This window comes from Heliangelus exortis, chromosome 19 (genome assembly GCF_036169615.1).
Source record: "Heliangelus exortis chromosome 19, bHelExo1.hap1, whole genome shotgun sequence".
Lineage (NCBI taxonomy): Eukaryota > Metazoa > Chordata > Aves > Apodiformes > Trochilidae > Heliangelus > Heliangelus exortis.
Window position 1 is genome coordinate 11563590 of NC_092440.1, and position 18386 is coordinate 11581975.

Sequence of the window (18386 nt, forward strand, 5' to 3'; positions counted from 1 at the left end):
TCCCTGGGTTCAAAGCAGCACACGGTGCCACTGAGGAGGAGTTGGGAGCAGCCACGTTCTGACATCCCACCTCTGCACAGCCTCTTCAGGTTGAGCAGATAATTTGAGCTGATAATAAAACTCCTTTCTTCTCCCAGCAGGGCAGGAAGCTCTTGCTGGGCAGAAGGAAAAACAAATTAGATTTAGAAATTGTTATTACTGGAGCTTAGCAGTTAGGCTGAAGCCAACAGTGGGGAGCACTTAGAGCTGATTATCTGTGGTGGCAACGGCTTGGAGTGCTCTCTCTGGGAACAGAGTCCCCTGTGAAGCTGCCCACAACCCCCTGGTGGGGGGCATTGGGTGAAGACCTCATCCCATTCCCAGGCAAGGTGAGGGTTCAGTCCTAGAGTGCTGTGATGATGCCACGGTGGGGTTGTCACTGCCACCAGCAGGGTTGGTGCAGGGTGAAGGGCTGAATGTCCCCCCCACCCCCCAAGTCACCACGTTCCTGCTTTGGGCAGGGGCTCCAGCAGCCCGTGGGGACCAGGAGGGTCCCCCAGGAGCCCGTGGGGATCCGGAGTGTCCCCCAGGAGCCCGTGGGGACCAGGAGGGTCCCCCAGCAGCCCGTGGGGACCAGGAGGGTCCCTGCTCCTCTCCCTGCTCTGTCCCTGTTGCTCTCTGGGCTGTCCCTGGCGCAGCCGTTGGCGCAGCCGTTGCCTGGGAACAGTCGGATCAAGCAAACAGAAGCAGGACTTGGTGTGAGGGTGAGCCCTGGGGTCCCCAGGGAGGGGGGGACAGGACATCTGGGGAGGCTCTGAGGCCTGGAGAGGGGCTCAGGAGCAGCTCTGAGGTGACCCTGGTGGGACCCGTGGGCCCCGGCTGTCCCTGAGCGTCTGTCCTGCTGCCAGGGCCCCCCCACACACACTCCCACGAGAGATTTCTGTGTGCAAGGTCTTGATGTTGGCTCAAACCCAAATCCACGGAGCTGGGGAAGCTGGAGAAGATCCAGGTGCCAGCTGGGAGCAGTCCTGCTTATGGGGACAAAATCCCACCTGAGGGGCAGGGTCCCTGTACCTGTGGGAAGAGGGAGGGAGCTGGGGCTCATCCAGGTGGTGCTGGGTGTGCTTGGCCTGGGCAGGAGCATCACTGGAGCTGAAAAAGGGGCTCTGGGACCCATTTCATATCTTCACAGATTCTCTTTCCTCCTGCTGTGCCAAATTCCAGGTTACTGTGCAGCCAGACCCTGGGGGAGGAAGGATTCCAGGGCTTCTCCATGCCCCAGCTCCCAGGAAGAGAGTGAAGGTGCAGATGGATGGGCCCAGTGAAGTTGAGATGGAAGACACGACCTTGAGGACTGCTCTGGGAGAAGACACTGCTGGGAGAACACATCTGGAGGATGCTGCCCCCCCTGGGCCTCCCCCAGCACTGCCCAGCCCCCCCTCAGGGTGTGTGGAGCAGGAGACACAGCAGAGGAGTGAGGAGGATGAGCAGCACGATGGCTCTGCAAGCTTGGTGTTGGCAGCCACCCCAGGGATGCTCTTCCAGGACAGGCAGACCAACCTACACCCCCTTGTGAGTACCAGTGGGAATGGTGCCACCATCTACTCCTGCCCTGCTGCCCTCCATCACCCCAGGGACTTTTTGTGGCTTTTTAGTCCTGGCCACTGGGAGTCAAGGATGAAAGTTCTGCCTCTTCCCTGCAGAGTCTGTCCTGGGTGTTGGGCTACAACAGCAGCCTGGCTGTGCACAGCCTGATGGATGGGGAGGACCGTGTGCTCCTTTACATCTCCTCCCACACTGCAGTCATCCACGATGTCCTGAGGAACAGGCAGCACCACCTGCAGGTCTGGCACATCTCCCTCTTCTTCTCCTGAACTCCATCCCTCCACCTGTGTCCTCTGGGTGCTCACAGCTGGAGTGGTCCATGGTCTGTGAGTGTTCCATACATTCGTGGTATGAAGGTGCTCAGGGGTCACCTATAACTGAGTTGAGAAACAGCCCATGCCAAGGGATGCATCCTTCTGCTCCCATGCAGTTACCATTCCCAAAATCTTTTGGTGGGAGGTGCTTTGTGTTGGACTGCAGCAGTGGTGACACTGGGGACCCACAAGCAGAGCAAGGGACAGGGTTGGGGTGATGGGCTCAGAAGAGCCTGTGAAAAATGAAACAAAAGAGTGGCTGTAAGGATGGGAGTGGAGGATCCTTGGGAGGAAGATGAGGGGAGCTCCTGAGGGAAGCAGTTGGATGAAGGCTTTAACCAGGTCTGGAGCCTCTGGGGCACTTTGCTGCTTCTCTTTCTCCAGGGCCACATGAATGTCATCTCCTGTCTGTGTGTGAGTGAAGACAGGCGCTGGGTGGCAACCGCTGACCGGGGGCCACGTCCTCTGATCATTGTGTGGGACTCCTACTCTGGGTAAGATCCCAGGAATTTCCACCTTGGGAACTCTGTATGTCCAGTGACTCCAGCCTCAGCTGGGAGTGAAATGGGAATAACCTGGGGATGGGGTAAAGTGTCCAAAAGTGAACCAAGGCTTTCATCATGCTCAAGTCCCCTTTGCTTTCTAGGATCCCCGTGCACACCATCTTTGAGAGCCACCCAGAGGATGGGGCCAGTGCCATTGCCTTCTCCCAGGATGCAAAGTATTTGGCAACCATCAGTGCTGGGGCAGTGCAGGTAAAGGAAACATCTCCTCTTTTTTGTGGCCTTGCAGGAAAGATCCCTGGGAGTTTTTCCTGGTGCAGCAAAGGGGAAGGGAGAATTTGGGTGGGGGGAGCAAGAGAGAGGTGGAGAGGGACTTGTTTTTGCAGAGCCATTGGAAGACAGACCTGGATTTCATTAAAGTGAAAGCTGTGGAGTTGAGAAATGGATCTCAAGTTGGGACAAAACCTCCAATGTGCTTTTTTTGAAGTTATTTCTAGCATTATTTCCTGAAATTACCCTTTTTGCTGGGTTTATTCTGCTCCAGTCTTTTGTACCTCCCAACCCCTGAAGGGAATGGGGTTCACCCAGCTCCCAGAAAACCACAAGTGTCCCTTGGGTCCTCTTTTCTCTGCCAGAAAGTTTGTGTTTGGAACTGGACTTCTGCCACAGAGAAACCCATGTGCAGCACAGAGCTGAGCCCAGAGTTTGGGTATCAGGTGAGTGAGGGGTGCAGAGGAGTGGGACTGGGCTGGACTGGGCACCCCCTTCCTCACCTGCAGCCCCCCAGCACTGCTGGGGCAGGAGAAGCCCCCAGCCCCACTGGTGGAGGGGAGAGCACAGCTCAGGGGGTTCACAGGGAATTTGGCCCCCGTGTTGAGCTCAGTGCAGGAGGTGAAGTGGGTTTTAGATGAGCAGCAGATGTTCTGCATGAAGGCAGCAGCAGAAATATTGCTCAGCTTGGTGCTAATGGGATTCTCACCTTTTAATTTCAGGATTATGTCATTTTTAACCCTCAAAATCCCTACGAGTTCCTCAGCAACAGCAGAACCCGGGTGATATTTTACCTGTGGGTAAGTAGTTGTATTTGTTGTTATATTTCTGGTGCCCAACAGGTTCTCAGAGGGTTTGAAGGGGGCACAGGAGGTTGCATGCTTGTGAAAAAGCATGGACTGTAGGGCCAGATGGTTGCCCACCACTGGGGGCTGCCCCTGCCCTTGCCCTTCCCCAAGATCAGCAGCTTTTGGGAGAGAAGCAGGTGGAGGGAGAGGGTTTTTTGTGCTTTCTGGAAGGTCTTGGAGCCATTCTGCCCCAGGAGCCCTCCTTGGGTCACCGTGGCTCAGGACCAGTGCCCAAATGATGGGGAGGGGAGGTGCTGGCACTGCAGGGTCCAATGCTTTCCCCATGTCCTGGATGTTTTCTCTGCTCTCCCCAGGGTGATGCTGGTTTGCAGTATGCAGCCCCACTCCTGAGCAACCAGGTGAGCACAGGGGGAACCACAGCACTGTCCCTTCCCATCCCCTTAAGCACAGTGGCCATGTCCCCAGCTGGTCCCCCTCACTCTCCTGAAGTGACAAGCCAGGCCTGAGCTGAGGTCAAGAGGGGCTCCTCCTCCCAGAGGTTCCCCATTGCATCTTCTCCAGGGGTTCTTTCCATGGGACAGGGAGGGAATGTCACATGGAGGGACCAAGCAGGGAACATCTCTGCTTGAGGAAGGATGAGCCAGCACCCAGGACAAACACACGGCCTCACCACTCTCTCTGCAGACCTTCAGCAGCGTGGTGGGACACTTCAGTCAGTCAGTTTTTCATTTTAACAACTCCCAAGCTCTGACAGGCACATCTGCTGGGAAGCTGGTGGTGTGGGACAAGGTTGCTCCTCTCATGCCTTCCAAGGAGCTGCAGCCCAAGCCACACAGGATGGAGGCCACCAAGGTGGTGCCACTGGAGGAGGACAAACTCACCGTGCTGCAGGTGGTGGAGAGGTAAGGGCAGGGATGTTTCAGTAGCTGTGGGTGCAGTCCTCAGGGATCTCAGGCATAGGAAAGGCAGAGCTCCAGATGAGCTGTGGCCATGTGCTGCAGTTTTCAGTCACTTGGCAGGGTGTGAAGACCAGGGACATCAGGCAGGAAAGTGCTGCTGAGTTATGAGCCGCTGCTCTCTCTTTTTCAAGCAATTAGGCTGGGGGGAAAAAAAAATAAAAACAACAAAACGGTTGAAAACTTGTGATGATGTGATCCGGGCTTTGCAAGTGATGGAGAATGGGGGCTGTCTCTGGCTCAGCCTCCTGGCCTTTACCGGCAGAGGGAGCAGACAGCCACCGAACGCCCTGACAGCCCTGGGGACAGTGGCAGGGTCACAGCAGAGCCGGGTGGTTTCTGCCTTGCCCTGGGATTTCCCCCTGCACATCGGGATGGGACCGTCCTCATGCTCTTGTGCAGAGAAAAGGGGAAGAGGTTTATTTGGGAGCTGTCAGGGTGTTGATGGAAACCTTTCCCTTCCTTGCAGCTGCATAGTAACGGGTGATGGGAAAGGTGAGGTGAAATTCTATGATGGGCAGCTGCAGCTTCTCACCAGCTACAGCCACAGCACTGTGGGTCCCATTCGCTCCATCTCCTTTTGCAAAACCCCTTCTGATCCTCCTGGTGCCTCCCCAGCCTCTCCCACCAGCACCCAGCCCTTCCTCACCAGGTGAGTGTCCATTTCTAAGCCCAGATCTTCTTCTGCATTGGTCTTGCAGGTTGAAAACTGGGGAGATGGTCAGCTGAAAGCTTTGCTAGAGCAGGTTTCAACCCTGTGCCCAGAATTCTGGGCAGGACAGGGAGGGAATATATCCCTTTATGCTCCTTATCTGCAGATTTTCACTTGGGGTATTTGTCCCACCTGCCCACCAGGGGTGTCTCCTGGCCTCCCTTTGCCTGCACAGCTCCCAGTGGCCACCGAAATCCAGCTGGGCCCCAGCACACCTTAAATTCTGAAGCTGCTCTGATGCCTTGGTGCAGGCACAGGGATGATCAGCTGGACCTGAGGCAGGCAGCTCCTTGGTCACATACCCAGTGCTAATGCTGAGCCTCCAGCTCCTGCTTGGCCCCTTAATCCCCCCCTTAAGTCCCTCCTGTCCATGGCTATTTGCAGATAGAGCTTATCATGGCAGGGCAAGCTAATGGGGGCAGTGAGGATGCAGGGACTGCCCCAGGGGTGATGGGGTTGTGCCACATGGACTCAGGAGATCGGGACATTCCCAACCTGGTCACTGACTCTCTCTGTCCCTCAGAGCAACTTTGCTGTGCCTGAGGATTTATAGGCAGTCTGCAGGCCACATGAAGCTGCTCTGTGGCTCCATCCAGCCTGCCAGCTCTACGTCTTTTTCCAAAAAGCCATGTGGGACAGGTTCTTCTCCAGCCTGGAGATGCACCCTAGGGAATGGGTTGGTTTTCTCTTTTGGTCTCTGTTGTCTTGTCCCTCTCCCTGGGTTACTGCTGCCCCTCCTGCCACTTGCAGCTGCTCTGGAAAAACCAAAGGAAGCCTTGAGCCTGCTGGTGTCACCAGGCTGATGGGAACAGGTCTGGCTGAAGGGCAGAGTGAAGGCAGACTGAGGCAGACTGAAGATATTTGTTCTGTAATGTGCAGAATTATTCAGACATCTGCTTTGCACATCATGGGTCATGCAGTGGGACCCTTTCTGCTGCGAGGCTGAGCAGACAGGCAGACAGACAGACAGACACTGTCTGCAGCAGAGACTGAATCCATCCTCTGACCTTGTCCATGGCAGCACAGGCAGCATGGAGCCACAGTGAATGGTGGCATGGAGACATGTGAAAAGACTATTCAGAGGCTCTTCAATTGCTCATTTGTCCATCTCACACACCAGTGACTTGCAAACAGCACAAGCTCCCCAGATGTCACTCATCTTCTGGCTTGCCTGGCCAATAGAAAATGGAACTGGCTCCAGTGTCTTCCCGGGGAGATTTACCAGGTCATGAACACAAAGTGCCACCTGCCTTCCAGGTCAAGAAGTGTTTACATATTGCACAGCACAAAGTATAAGAGATTGTCCAACCTAAGCTGCCAAAAAGAGGCTGATGTGTAATATTGCTCAGAGGGACAGGAGCCAGCTAGCCTGATTCATCAAATTCTGTTTCTCTCCCACTAAACAGGAACTTCATCCTTTCAACCTCTGATGCAACCGTGTTCCACGTTGCAACAGAGAGGGGAACCTTTGAAAAAGTCATGGAAGAGGCAAAGAAAGCTGTGAATGCCATCACCTGCCACCCCAGGAGGGCACTGGTTGCCGTGGGGAGTCACTGTGGGGTGCTGAAGGTGTGGGACTACCAACAGACCAGGTACCTGGTTAGCAGGATATTCACCCAGGCTGGCATCCAGTGCTTGTCCTATGACCCTGAAGGTATTCTGGCCTCGTGACCTCCCCGTGTGCCAAGCATTGGGCTTCCTGGGAGGAGTGATGGTGTCCTGAGAGTTTTCTGCCATGCTTTTCAGGTTATTTTCTGGCTGCTGGTTTTACTGATGGAACTGTTCATGTCCTCGATGCCATTTCCCTTCAGTCCAGCTGCAAAGAGTTCAAGTTCTCACATGGTCCTGTAACTCACATCAGCTTCTCCCATGATTCAGAGTACTTTGCAACTGCTGTAAGCTTGTTTTTGTTTTGTTTGTTCCTCTGGGTGATTTATGTGTGTGGCTTTTGGTGGGAATTTCTGGCCATCCTCTGTGAATCTATGATCCTGCAATGTCCTTCCCTGGGTGCTTCGTATCACAGAATCCCAGACTGGTTTGGGTTGGGGTTTGCCAGCCAGGGGCTGTGCATGGGAATTGTAGCTCATTGACCTTTGTGCTGTCATTCCAGGATGAGAAATACTCAGTGATTGTTTACAAGAGAGTCCTGCAGAATGGGAGCAGATGCTGGGAACACCTAGCAGGGCTGCACTCCCACTACAAACCCATCCGGAACATCCTCTTTGGGGTCCAGTTAGACAGCAACGAGCCCAGGCTCCTGAGCCTTGGGGAGGACAGGCAGCTGGTAGGTCCATGTGAGGGTCTAAAGGCAGTGGAGCTTTGGGGTTGAAGTAGGGAGCTAGAAAAGGGCATCAAGGGAGACTCAGACTTTGGTTCTGCAGCTCCTAACCCTCTCCCCACTGGGGAGTTGTTCCTCAGCCTGGTCTCAGGGAAGATCTGCCCATGGCTGAGGCTCTGCTGCTGAAGGCAGCTCACCCTGCCTGGTGACAGAGGTGCAAGATCCAGTTAATCTGCAAGGTCCTGGGTGCTGGCAGACCCCAGAAGAGCTGCTGTGTTTCTTTGTCTTCCCTCCAGGTTGAGTATGACCTGAACAGCAGCAGCAAGGACCACTTGGTGGTCTTGCACAGGGACCGTGTGGAGCAGGTTGCTGTGCCCCTGTGCATGGCCTGGTACCCACAGCTCAGCAACGAGTCCTTTATCCTCACTGCCAACAACCACTACAAAATGAAGCTCTACAACACGACAACCAAAATGTGCAGGTAGAGATGTCCATGCCTGCCACTGCCTGCCCCCTCCTCAGCCCGATTCTGTTCTCCTCTGTCTACTTTCTTGTCCTACTCCCACCCCATCAGCATGTGTTTTTCCCCTCTGTGACTCTAAGGCCACCAGGTTGCTCCATCCTTGTGTCCACCCTGCTGTTCACTAGTGTGTCACCTAGTAAGGTTGTGGCTACTGGTGGGTCTTGGTCTGTCCAGCATCAGGCAAAGTGACAGGAGCCCCCGTGAGCAGAGCAGAAGGGCTGAGTGACCCCTGAGCACTACATTCCTCTCTGAGTCCCTTCTAGCTGGAGACCCAGTCCTATTCTGTCCTCTCAGCCAGGAGAGCCTTTGTGCTCACCACAGCTCCTCATATCCACCCATCTTTGTGCCCAGCAGCTGTCCAGACAAACATTTTGTGAGCCCTAGAATGAATGAAAATGTTGTTTGCTTTTAGAAAGACCCTTTTGGGACCAACATATGGCTCCCCATTGGAGAAGATACAAATCCTCCCAACAGCAAACACTACAGACCCCCAGCGACACTACCTGGCATACATTGCAAAGGACAAGGTATGGAGCCCCACACACCCACCCACCCACCCACTCTTGGAGATGGTCCCTGAGAGAATTCCACTCGAGGCAGAACCCTGTGTGGGTTGGTCTTGCCTGAGCTGAGCTCTTGGGAGGAGGATGAAGCCCTCCCATGAGAGTTGCAGCTCTCCAGTGGGACCTCCAGCCCTCCCAGGCTCCCTTTTTCCTTACAGGTGGGCTTGCAGATTTTGCCTGTTGATGGCAACCCCCACAAGTCCTCAGCTTTCATTTGCCACCCAGATGGTGCCTCTGAGCTTGCTGCCTCCTACGATGGACACTGCCTCTTGACAGCAGGGGGGAAGGACTGTACTGTTATGAAATGGGAGGTCAACCTAAAGTGAGTACTGCGGGGAGGGGAAAGGAGTCTTGTCACAGCTTTCCACAGCTGCTTGGCCAACAAATGAAGCAAATGTTCCCCAGCATTTCCCCTGAAAATGGGGCTTACCCTGCTGGACAGGGCAGTTTTGCACTGCTGGGGTAACTCTGCAGGGCTCTCTTGAGCACGGGTCCTTTTGGGACAGGTGACAAAGCCCTGTAGGTTCTCTCTCCTTCCACAACACCAGACCCATAACCAGGGCAACCAACCACATCTGGAGCTCCTGTGGTGGAGCTGGGTCCCAACCTTCTTGTGAGGAGGAGACCCAGCATGTGCTGAGAGGAGCATGAGTTGAGAATGGCAGCATCTCTGCTCACCCCTGGGGGCTGCCAGCTCCTGGACTCCTGGCCTGTAACTGGGTTTCTGAGCAGTGGAGCCTCATGCCCTGTGGTGGCACTGGCTCTCCAAAAGCCCTTGGCCATCTCCTGCAGACCCAGCAAGGTGGGGCTGTGCCACACTGGGGATGGTGGTGTGGCAGTGGGGTCAGCCTGGATTGCAGTGACCTGTCTGACCCCAGGTAGCTGTGTGGGGTGGTGGCTGAACTAGGAGGGACTTACTTTTGGGGAGGCTTTGCTGCCCTCTGTGTGATGTAGCCCCATGAGCCACAGCAGGGGTTAGGCCACCAGGCCTCATAGGTGGTGGCCAAAGTGCCTACGAAAATCCTCCAGTTTGGGAAATGGTGCCCAAATGGTAAGAAGATGAGCAGAGGATTTTGTGGTGCTTGTGAGGGCCAGACTGGTGTGATGGGAGATTGTCAGGGTTAGTCCAGGGATCAGAGGAGCAGCTCTGGCTGCTGGAGGAGCATATGGGTCAGATACTGATCCAAACATCCCTGCTCTCCAAATGGGATAGGCCAGCATTTGCTGGGAAATCCCCTCTGCATTTGAAGACTGGATTTAGGACAAGCCACCTTAATCCCATAAAGCTTTGCTTACATGAGTAAATGGACTGCAGTAAATGGGGTGGCTGGAGGAGAGAAGGCTGCTTTTGCAAACCAGGATTTCCAGGCCCTGGCTGGGAGTGTTGGTGATAAACCCTCTTAGGTTTCTCCTGCCTTTCTCTGAAATTGTGCAATTTCCCTTGGCCAGCTCCCTTGGGCAGCACTGCCAGACTCATGCTCCCACCTGCCAGGTGGGGATGGTGGCAAAGGCAGGGTGTATGTATTTTGGCTTCTTTGCACATCGAGGCTCACAGCTGCTGTTTGCAGTGTGCAGGGCAGAGGCACTGTTGCCCCACACCTTGCTAGGACAAAAGCTTCATGGTTAAGACACGTGCTGGTCCTGCTTGAACCATTCCTTGCAGGTATTGCTTGCTCTGAGGAAAGCTTAAAGGGTGCCAAGCCAGCTCACCTCTGTGTTCCAGAACAAAGGAAACCTGGATGGGAAAGCAATGGGCTTATTTATTTTCTTTTCCACTTTGTGTGGCTTAAGCAGTCGGGGGTCAGCACAAGCAAGGTTTTAAGGAAGGCAATAGAATATAAATGATCCTTCTTTATAATGGTTGGCCAGGGTCCAGGCAACATAGAAATTCAGTGTAATTTGTTTGGGGAGCGAAGCTCTTGATGAGCTAATTATCATTTTATTGCTGCTCCTGGCATCTCGTGCATCTCCACTCTGTTTAATACCCAAGTAACTTAATTATGAAAAAAAGCATGAAGCTTGGAAAAAACAAAACAAAAACAAAAAACCCTGAAAAAACCCAAACAAACAGTGGAAGCAGCACAGCAGAGGTGTGAGTGGAGGCTGCAGCCTTGCTGCCAGGCGTGGGGTGTTGTGTGGCAATGCTACACCCTGGTTGTGCTACCAGCCTTGGTTTCCTTTTTCATCTGCACAAGTCAAACAGATCCTTTTGGCTCCAGCTGCCTATGAAACTGAAACAAAGAGGTGGCACTCAGACACTTCCAGTTTAATGTAGACTGCACCTGCAGCACAGTCACCCCTCACAGCAGGGGAAGTAGTGTAATGGATTGCAGTGAGTTATTGGGGAGGAATGTGTTAGATGAAGGAACAGGGAGCTTAGTTTTGTGTGGCTTTTGCAAACACCAAGCCCCAGCCCTCTCTGCATGTTCAAAATGCTGATCTAGCTAATTCATCTCCCTCAATGTCTCTATAAGGAAGCAGAAAAGCTAAATGCCAGACACCAAGCTCAAGCCCATGGAAAAGCTCCTGGCTCCCAGCCCTGTGCTCGTTCCACTAAACAAGAGCACCATTCAGTAATAATTAATTCCCACACTGTGCTATTGTATGTAAAACCTGGGTATGAAATATGCTGCAGAAGTGCAGGCTGATGATAAAATAATACATGGTTCAAGGCAATGCTTTTCTTTCCTGAATTCTAAGGCCTGGGGATTTTATTTATTTATTGAAAGTGTCTGTGAAGAATGACTAGAAAGGAAAACATGACATCTCTCCTCACATGACCCCTTCCTGTACCTTCTTTTCTCTGCTTCTGCCAGTGCCTTGGATGCTATTGCTTCCCTGGGTGGGGAGGACTTGATCCCATTCTACAGCCTACTGGATGGTGGCAGAGAAGGAGAATTCTTCAGGGTAATTATGCTCACTGTGGATGCTGACTGGCAGCATCTGCTCGGAGTTTAAGGTTCATTTATACAGGCCTGATGTTTCTTTAATTTTTTGTCCAGCTTGCTTTTAACAACTGTCTCACTGATATGCCTGTTAGTCAATCTTAAAAGCAGTCTTACCTTCCATGCCTGTTGGTAACTAAAGCTTTACAGTATCTTGTTTGAATCCCTCACAGGAACTGGAAGATTATTTTTACTATGTACAGCTGCTCAGCCATGGCATCGATACACAGGAGCCCAGACAGGTGTCAACACATATTCCCTTGGAGGAAATTCCTTCTATAATGAGAGCAATGGGATTTTATCCATCAGAAGAAAAGGTCAGTCAGTTGTTTTTGTTGTTGTTATTAAAACAACAACAAAAAAGGCGAGACTGATTGCATTTACCAAGTGTCCTGAGGGCCAGGTTCTGACCACTGCTGTGCTGGGTGGCTCCAGAGTATATTTGCTGAGTGCCAGTGTATTGGACCTGGTTTGCATCACTTTAGTAGTGGCCAGAATCTGGCTGCAAATTCCTCTGAATCTAATGATTCCTCACTAGAGAGCTGGGCAACCACAGGGGCAGGCTGAGTAAATCCAGAGCCTCACAATTTAGAAGTATTCACCAAAAGGTGACTTCAGGGTCTTCTGGATGGAGGCTGAGTGCTCTGACACCACTCTGTAGAGGTGTTGGTTGAACTGTTCTGCATGCAGCATGTGGGTGATGGGCCAGGAGCTGAGTCTCTCCAGGTTGGCTCAACCAGAATGGGTGGGAATGCCCAGCTCTGTGCAATCACTCATTTGGACATTGACAGAGCCTCTTTTTCTTGTTCTGCCTGGGACTGATGGAAGAATGATTTTCGATGGAGACAGCAGCAGCTTTTATTCCCATGGAACTTAAAGCTCTTTCATAACTGATAAACTCTGCAGAAGCTGTCTCTGAGCTTGCCTTTCAGGTTGCAGCAGCAGAGCTTCCTATCAAACATTTCTCAAGAGCTTTTTAGATTCAAATTTTACAGCAGACAAAGACAACTGATTTAATAAGGGTGTTGCTTCTTCCCCTTTTGTGGCTGTTTCTACAAGGCTGTTTGTATTGTATACAAACCTCATTTGTAATGTTGTAATCTGGCATAAGGGTAATTAAAGCACATTAGAAAAATTACTGGATCTGATGCAAGGAGATTTAAATAACGACCTCTTTGCACCACCCTTCAAGGCAGGAGGGGATGTCCCAAGGGAGGTGGTACATGGCTGCACTACAGGAACCCCACAGGCTGCTGAGGTGGTGCTGTGAGTCAGTGCCATGGGCACACACTCTGCCAGGAGAGCCAGCAGATGGGAGGCAGGACCTTGGCAACAGCCAGCACCTAACAGGCTTGCTTTGGAGCCCCCACAACCCAAATGTTTGCCTGGGCTGAGACTGCTTTGCCCTTTGGTCAAGCTGTGGTGTTATCCCCTTGTGCTTTGTTAGCTCTTTTCCTTGGCTCATTACCTTTCTGCCTCCTGGGGACAGAGAGAATATATTCCCCTAGGAAATGTCTCTGAAAGAATAACTGTTAACCTTCCCCCTCCCCAAATAAAAATTAAAACAGTGTTTCAGGCACAGAAACAGAAGTGCTAAGCTGTTATAAAAGCAGGCAATCTATGATCTGCTTTTCAGAGCAGTCAGGACAGTATTAAAATCCAGAGGGAAATTTCATCTCCCTCTAGAGGGCTTTAATAAAGGCAAAGCAAGAGGGAGAAAAGGCAGCTTGGGCTGACTTGCAAAGCTTTGGGGAACTGGTGTTTTTCTTTTATAGTTCAGTGGGGCTGATATAAAACCTAATCACAAATCAGCCAGAGCTGAGTGAAAATGACTGCTCTTGCCTGGCCTGCCACTTGCTACAGCAAAAATATAAAGCTGAGATTTCCCTTTTCCCCGGGCTTCATTCAGTGGAAAAACTTGTGACACAAGGACAAAGGCCCAAGGCTGAATGCAAAGTCCTCCCTGGGGAGATCTTGCATCAGCTTCCCTTCCCGGGGAGCAGCAGGCTTGGTACTGGGAATTCTCCTGGCATTTCTCTGCTGCCCATGTATCTCCAAAGGGATACACTCTTGGAGGATGAGTACAATGAGGGCACGGAGCAGATCCTGCCCTCGGACGTGCATCTGCACAGCTGCCAACTGGGCTGACTCACAGCACCAGGAGTCAGGAAAACAGTAGGATCCAGCACAGCCAGTGCTCACTTGTTCTCCCCAGAGGAGAGCAGGGGATCCATCTGTGCAGGGTGTCAGCTCCCCCCAAGCCCATTTCAGTTTTGGCTGCACCAGGCGCACATCAGGTGGTAGTGAGGGGGAAGCAGTGCTGCTGCCAGCCAGGGTGTCTGTGTCCTGAGTGCACCCTGGTTATCTCAGGACTCTGATGCGTGTACTTTTGCAGCTGGGTGGTTTATTTACTGGTTTGTGGTTTGCTTGCCCTCTGTCAGAGTGGAGACACAGATGTGACAAAGGTGCCGGTAACACCTGCAAAGTCACCGAGTGCCCAGCATGAGGAAGTAGAGGAAATCCAAAATTACTGCATATCTGCTATTCCCCCTCACCCCCCAAAATCATTGTAACAACAAGCATGTAACAATTGGCCATGTCCCCCCTCAGCTGCTGAGTACCAGCTCATCACTGGGACACCAGTGGTACCAGTAGGTGCGCGGTTACGGAACACTGGGATTCATGAGATGGGAAACTGGCCCTGTGCTTTTGAAAAAGACAACTTGTAACAATCTGGTTTGCCTTGTTCTTTAGATTGAAGAAATGATAAATGAAATAAAATTCAGCAAGTATGTGGATACCGGAGAACAAGTGACAGAAATCAATTTAGAGGATTTTATCAAACTTTATATAAATCATCGACCTGTGTTCGGCTTGTCCATGAAGAAAATAGAGCAAGCATTTCAGGTTCTTGGTTATGATAATGAGAATGGAGACAAAGTTATTGACAGAGGAGACTTACTGTTGCTGCTTCAGTGCAGAGGTGAGTTATTTCTCTTTCTAATATTAGTTTTATGCCTGCTAGTTCAGCTTTCAATTTCAGAACGTATTCACTGCAGCAAAAAATTAATCTGGAACTATAGCTTGGTAACCAGGGCAGGCATGTGGAGCAACCTGCCTGAGAATTTTAAATTGAATAATCACATCTATTGTCTCAGCTGTGCTTCTTTTAGTGCTCTGGAAATCTCTGCTGGCCTGAAGTATCTCGTCTGTCAGATGATGAGTATGGATCTTGGCAAATTGTATCCTCCTTCCAGTATACCCTTGTCTGAATCATTGTTCTCCCTTCCAGTCAGTCACACACAACCTCCCAAAAGGAGGTATAAAGATGGGACAAGGAGGAAAGGATGGAATTGGTCAGTCCTGGACTGGATCCATGTGTGAAAGGCCAAAAATAAGGGATGGTCTACTTCAGCTGAATCAGAGGGAGCTCTGTAAAGCCATGTACAAGTGGGCTTTTGACCAATGCCATAGAGAGAGAAATAACAAACTTCTATTGCCTTGTTCCTGCTGTAAAAGTAGGGAGCATTCAGTGCAGTTAAACACTAAATAAAAGCAGGTAAAAAATGCCTTTTTGCATGGTACATCACCTGGCAAAACAAAGATCCTTGGGCACCAAGGGTTTGACCAGTTTGAGAGATGTTATTTATATGGCTGGTGTGAGCATCCATAAATAGCTACATTAGATAGAACAGTTTCATAACAGATCCATAGCTTTATGCTACAGGGCATGAGCCAACCACTAACTGAGAATGAGGGCTATGTCCAGGTTATTCCAGGGTACAAGATCAAAGCTTTCCTGCACCTTCCCCCTCTTCTGTGAGGAAATGGCTACAGCCATGAGCACAGGTGACATAGACTGTGGTCTGTTCTGTGCCAGGAATTCAAGCCCCTGGAAGTGCAGCATAGCCTAAAGAGCCATCTGGATCAGAATGTCTTCTGTCCCAAAACACAATACACAAGACCAGTTTTCCCAAGGATCAGCACCTTCTTGTGCTGGGGTCACACATTCCATTTGGCATGGAATCCTCTTCCAAACTGTCCCGTTTCATTTGTACACTGACCTTGGTCGAGTTGCCTTCTAGTTTTTGTGCTGAATTCTGTAACCCAAAGGGCTGGTTTTGCTTCTTTGTGTACAGGAGAGCATATGACAGAGGACGAGCTGGCACAGTGTCTGACCACCCTGATGGGCAGGGGTCCTGAGGGAGGGGGCTCTGAACTGGACACCTCTGATCCCTCAGGTACAGGATTAGCACTCTGCCCAGAGCAGAAGCAAGATTGCTTCAGTTCCCCAGCAGAATAATTTAAATTGCAAACCCATTACCCTGTTAGGCCAAGACCTGTCAAAAACCACTCAGATGGGATTGCAAAAATAGTCCTAGTGCTGTAGATTGTCCTTCATCCATGCATCAGTTGACTGGATGTATTTGAAAATAAATGGAGAATGAAAGACCACTGGGACCTGACAAGCTTGCACTGGTGTTCACCTGCTGGCTTGGAACTGAAATTAGAAACACACACACTGGAAGGTTTATATGCCAAAGTCCAATGGCAAAAAGGGAATCCTACAAGATGCAAATTACAGTGTTGGTTTCACCCAGGCAGTGATGCCCCTTGCAGGGGAGCTGCTGCTAAAGACTGCATTTGTCTACAATTTATGTCCCAGTCCACACCAGTCCAGAACAGCATCTGGTGAGGGCATTTGGCAGTGGGCTGCATGCAGCAGAGGTGTGGCTCCCAAAGGGACCTGCCTTCCAGTGCAAACTGACTTTGAAATCCCTGGGTTCTTTAGGATACAAAAATCAACAGAATGCATTTGGCCTTTGACTCTTCTGTGGTGGGGATCAGCTGCAAGACTTGCAGCCTTGTAGATTTGCCCCCTGATATGAACACATAAAGTATTAAGGTACTAAACCAGTACTTTTTCATTATTACTTCATACATCTTGAAAAGCATTCCACCCACATACTGCTGCTTATAAATTTTACTGATCTGGAAAGACATTTTTACCTTGCTAGTGTGTGTGTTTTGTTGTTATTACTGCTCTCCAGGTGCAGCAGCTTTGTCTGAAGAAGAAATTCCAGAGGAAATCACAGCAGAGATATTTGTTGCTGACATTCTTGGCTTACCTATTGCTGAACCAGAAAAAAAGAACAGAAAAGAGAAATGAATCTTTGGTCTATGAAGAGATGGAAGCATTACTGTCAGAAAGTTTTCTGTTTGTTCCTACTTTCCAGCCTCCTCTCACCATGTATCTTCAAAAATTTTGTGTTAACAAAAAAACTTCAAAAAATGTGTGATAACAAACACATCTTGTGTTTGTTAAAAAGTTTCATAGTAATCAAACTCTAGAGAAAGCCTCCAGCTTAGCACATGCCACAAACCTATAGGATCAAACCTATGTTGCTACATTGTCTTCCTGCATTGACCACCCCCTACCCTTGGCTGGAACCTTCCTAGAATTCATGTTAGGTGTGTTTAGGTCAGATGCAGTTCATTTTCACTGTGTTAACACAATATTTATTTGTGAAACCTGACAGAAAAAGAGCAATGTAAAAGTAAAGCCATGGGTAACTGTAATCTATGAAATGGTTGGAGAAGTTAGAATGGATTTGTACCGATATTTACAGTGGACCTCGTTAAAGAAAGGAATACTGGTGATTTCCATTTTGGCCTTTAAAACTTACTTTTTCTTGCTGAAAGTAGTAGTTCCAATTAGTAGTGTAATACCAATGGGATGGCATCTTACTGTGTTTTGTATAAACAGCATAATGAGGCTGATATAAGTTGTTGTAGGAAGATCAGTGAAGTGCTGTTGAACAGGCTGCCTTCTTTACATCATCCTCAGCATCAATTTGAATAATAATGTCGGCCCTTAAGAGGCTCTCCTTTCAGTGGCAATGTTTTTTAAACAGAGATTGCTGTTATGTACTCAGAAAGTATCTCTGACTGCAAAATTAGTGCAGACTGCAAGGTGTGCATTGGATGCAAAGTTACTGAAGGAGTCCAGCAGCACCGTGACCAGGACACGTTGGGTGACAGGAAAAACTTTGAACACAGCATTCATGACTCTGTGTTAGAACAGATCCTCCCCTACTTAAAACCAGTCTGATTCCATGGCAATGACTGGAATTATTTTAGGCAGCCGGGAGGTCTTATAACCATTGTAAAACCAAACCCAATATGCATATTATGGACTGATGAAGTATCCTTTTTAACAAGGCAGATGTTCAGGTTCAGAGGAAGCATTGCCAGTCCTCATGCTCAAGGACTGCAAAGCTGTCACAGGGCTGAACGGGGCTGTCACTCCTCCTTACCCGGGCTCTGCTCCGGCATCGCTGCCCTGAGGAGGAGCGGGTGGGATGTCTGGCAGCGGCGGAGCTGCCGGGAGCTGCTCGGTGCCACACAACGCCACAGGGAGGAGGAGCCCTGCTCCTTCCCTCGGGCTCACACAGCTCTGGGGCTGCCGGCGGGGCGAGAGGGAGCGGCGGGGACAAACTGCCCGCCGAACGCGGCCCCTTCCTCAGCGCAGGGGACAGCCTCGGAGCCAGGTGTTCGGGCCACCCCCGGCCCCTTCCTCAGCCTCCCCTTCCCTCAGCTCCTCTTCCTCCCCCGGCGCCGACAAAGGGACGGAAGTGTCCGGGTTGGCCTTGGAGCTCACTGTCCCCTCACAGTGCCCGCTGTCCCCTCACTGCTCCCGCTCTCCCCTCGGGGTTCCTATCCCACCCACTGTCCCCTCAGAGCTCCCATCCCTCCCATTGTCCCCTCACTGCTCCCGCTCTCCCCTCACAGCTCCCATCCCACACGCTGTCCCCTCAAGGTTCCCATCCCACCCATTCTCTCTCCCCTGCCCTCTCCCTCTCCCTCTCCTCTCCTCTCCTCTCCTCTCCTTTCCTCTCCCTCTCCTCTCCCTCTCCTCTCCTCTCCTT

At 51.0% G+C, this 18386-nt stretch overlaps 1 protein-coding gene and 1 long non-coding RNA gene across 3 annotated transcripts; one reads left to right on the plus strand and one right to left on the minus strand.

Moving 5' to 3' along the window:
* The first annotated feature begins 385 nt into the window (after nucleotides 1-385).
* CFAP251 (cilia and flagella associated protein 251) lies at nucleotides 386-17124 on the plus strand. Its single transcript, XM_071762737.1, is given in 22 exon segments — nucleotides 386-743; nucleotides 1204-1551; nucleotides 1683-1823; nucleotides 2283-2392; nucleotides 2545-2653; nucleotides 3037-3117; nucleotides 3394-3471; nucleotides 3834-3878; nucleotides 4165-4382; nucleotides 4906-5088; nucleotides 6555-6802; nucleotides 6895-7043; nucleotides 7259-7432; nucleotides 7723-7907; nucleotides 8362-8476; nucleotides 8671-8834; nucleotides 11329-11419; nucleotides 11631-11774; nucleotides 14212-14440; nucleotides 15597-15698; nucleotides 16509-16602; nucleotides 16604-17124. Coding segments are annotated over 22 exon segments (3450 nt in total). The 5' UTR covers nucleotides 386-455; the 3' UTR covers nucleotides 16758-17124.
* Nucleotides 3354-17752, minus strand: LOC139804928 (uncharacterized). Of its 2 annotated transcripts, none has more exons than XR_011729607.1 (4): nucleotides 17145-17752; nucleotides 16468-16592; nucleotides 11575-11733; nucleotides 3354-4578 (listed from the first exon to the last, which is right to left on the minus strand). It is a non-coding gene; the product is annotated as an uncharacterized lncRNA (long non-coding RNA). The 2 variants fall into 2 exon arrangements; XR_011729606.1 differs by lacking the exon at nucleotides 3354-4578 and adding an exon at nucleotides 8764-10735.
* Between the last annotated feature and the right edge of the window lie 634 nt (nucleotides 17753-18386).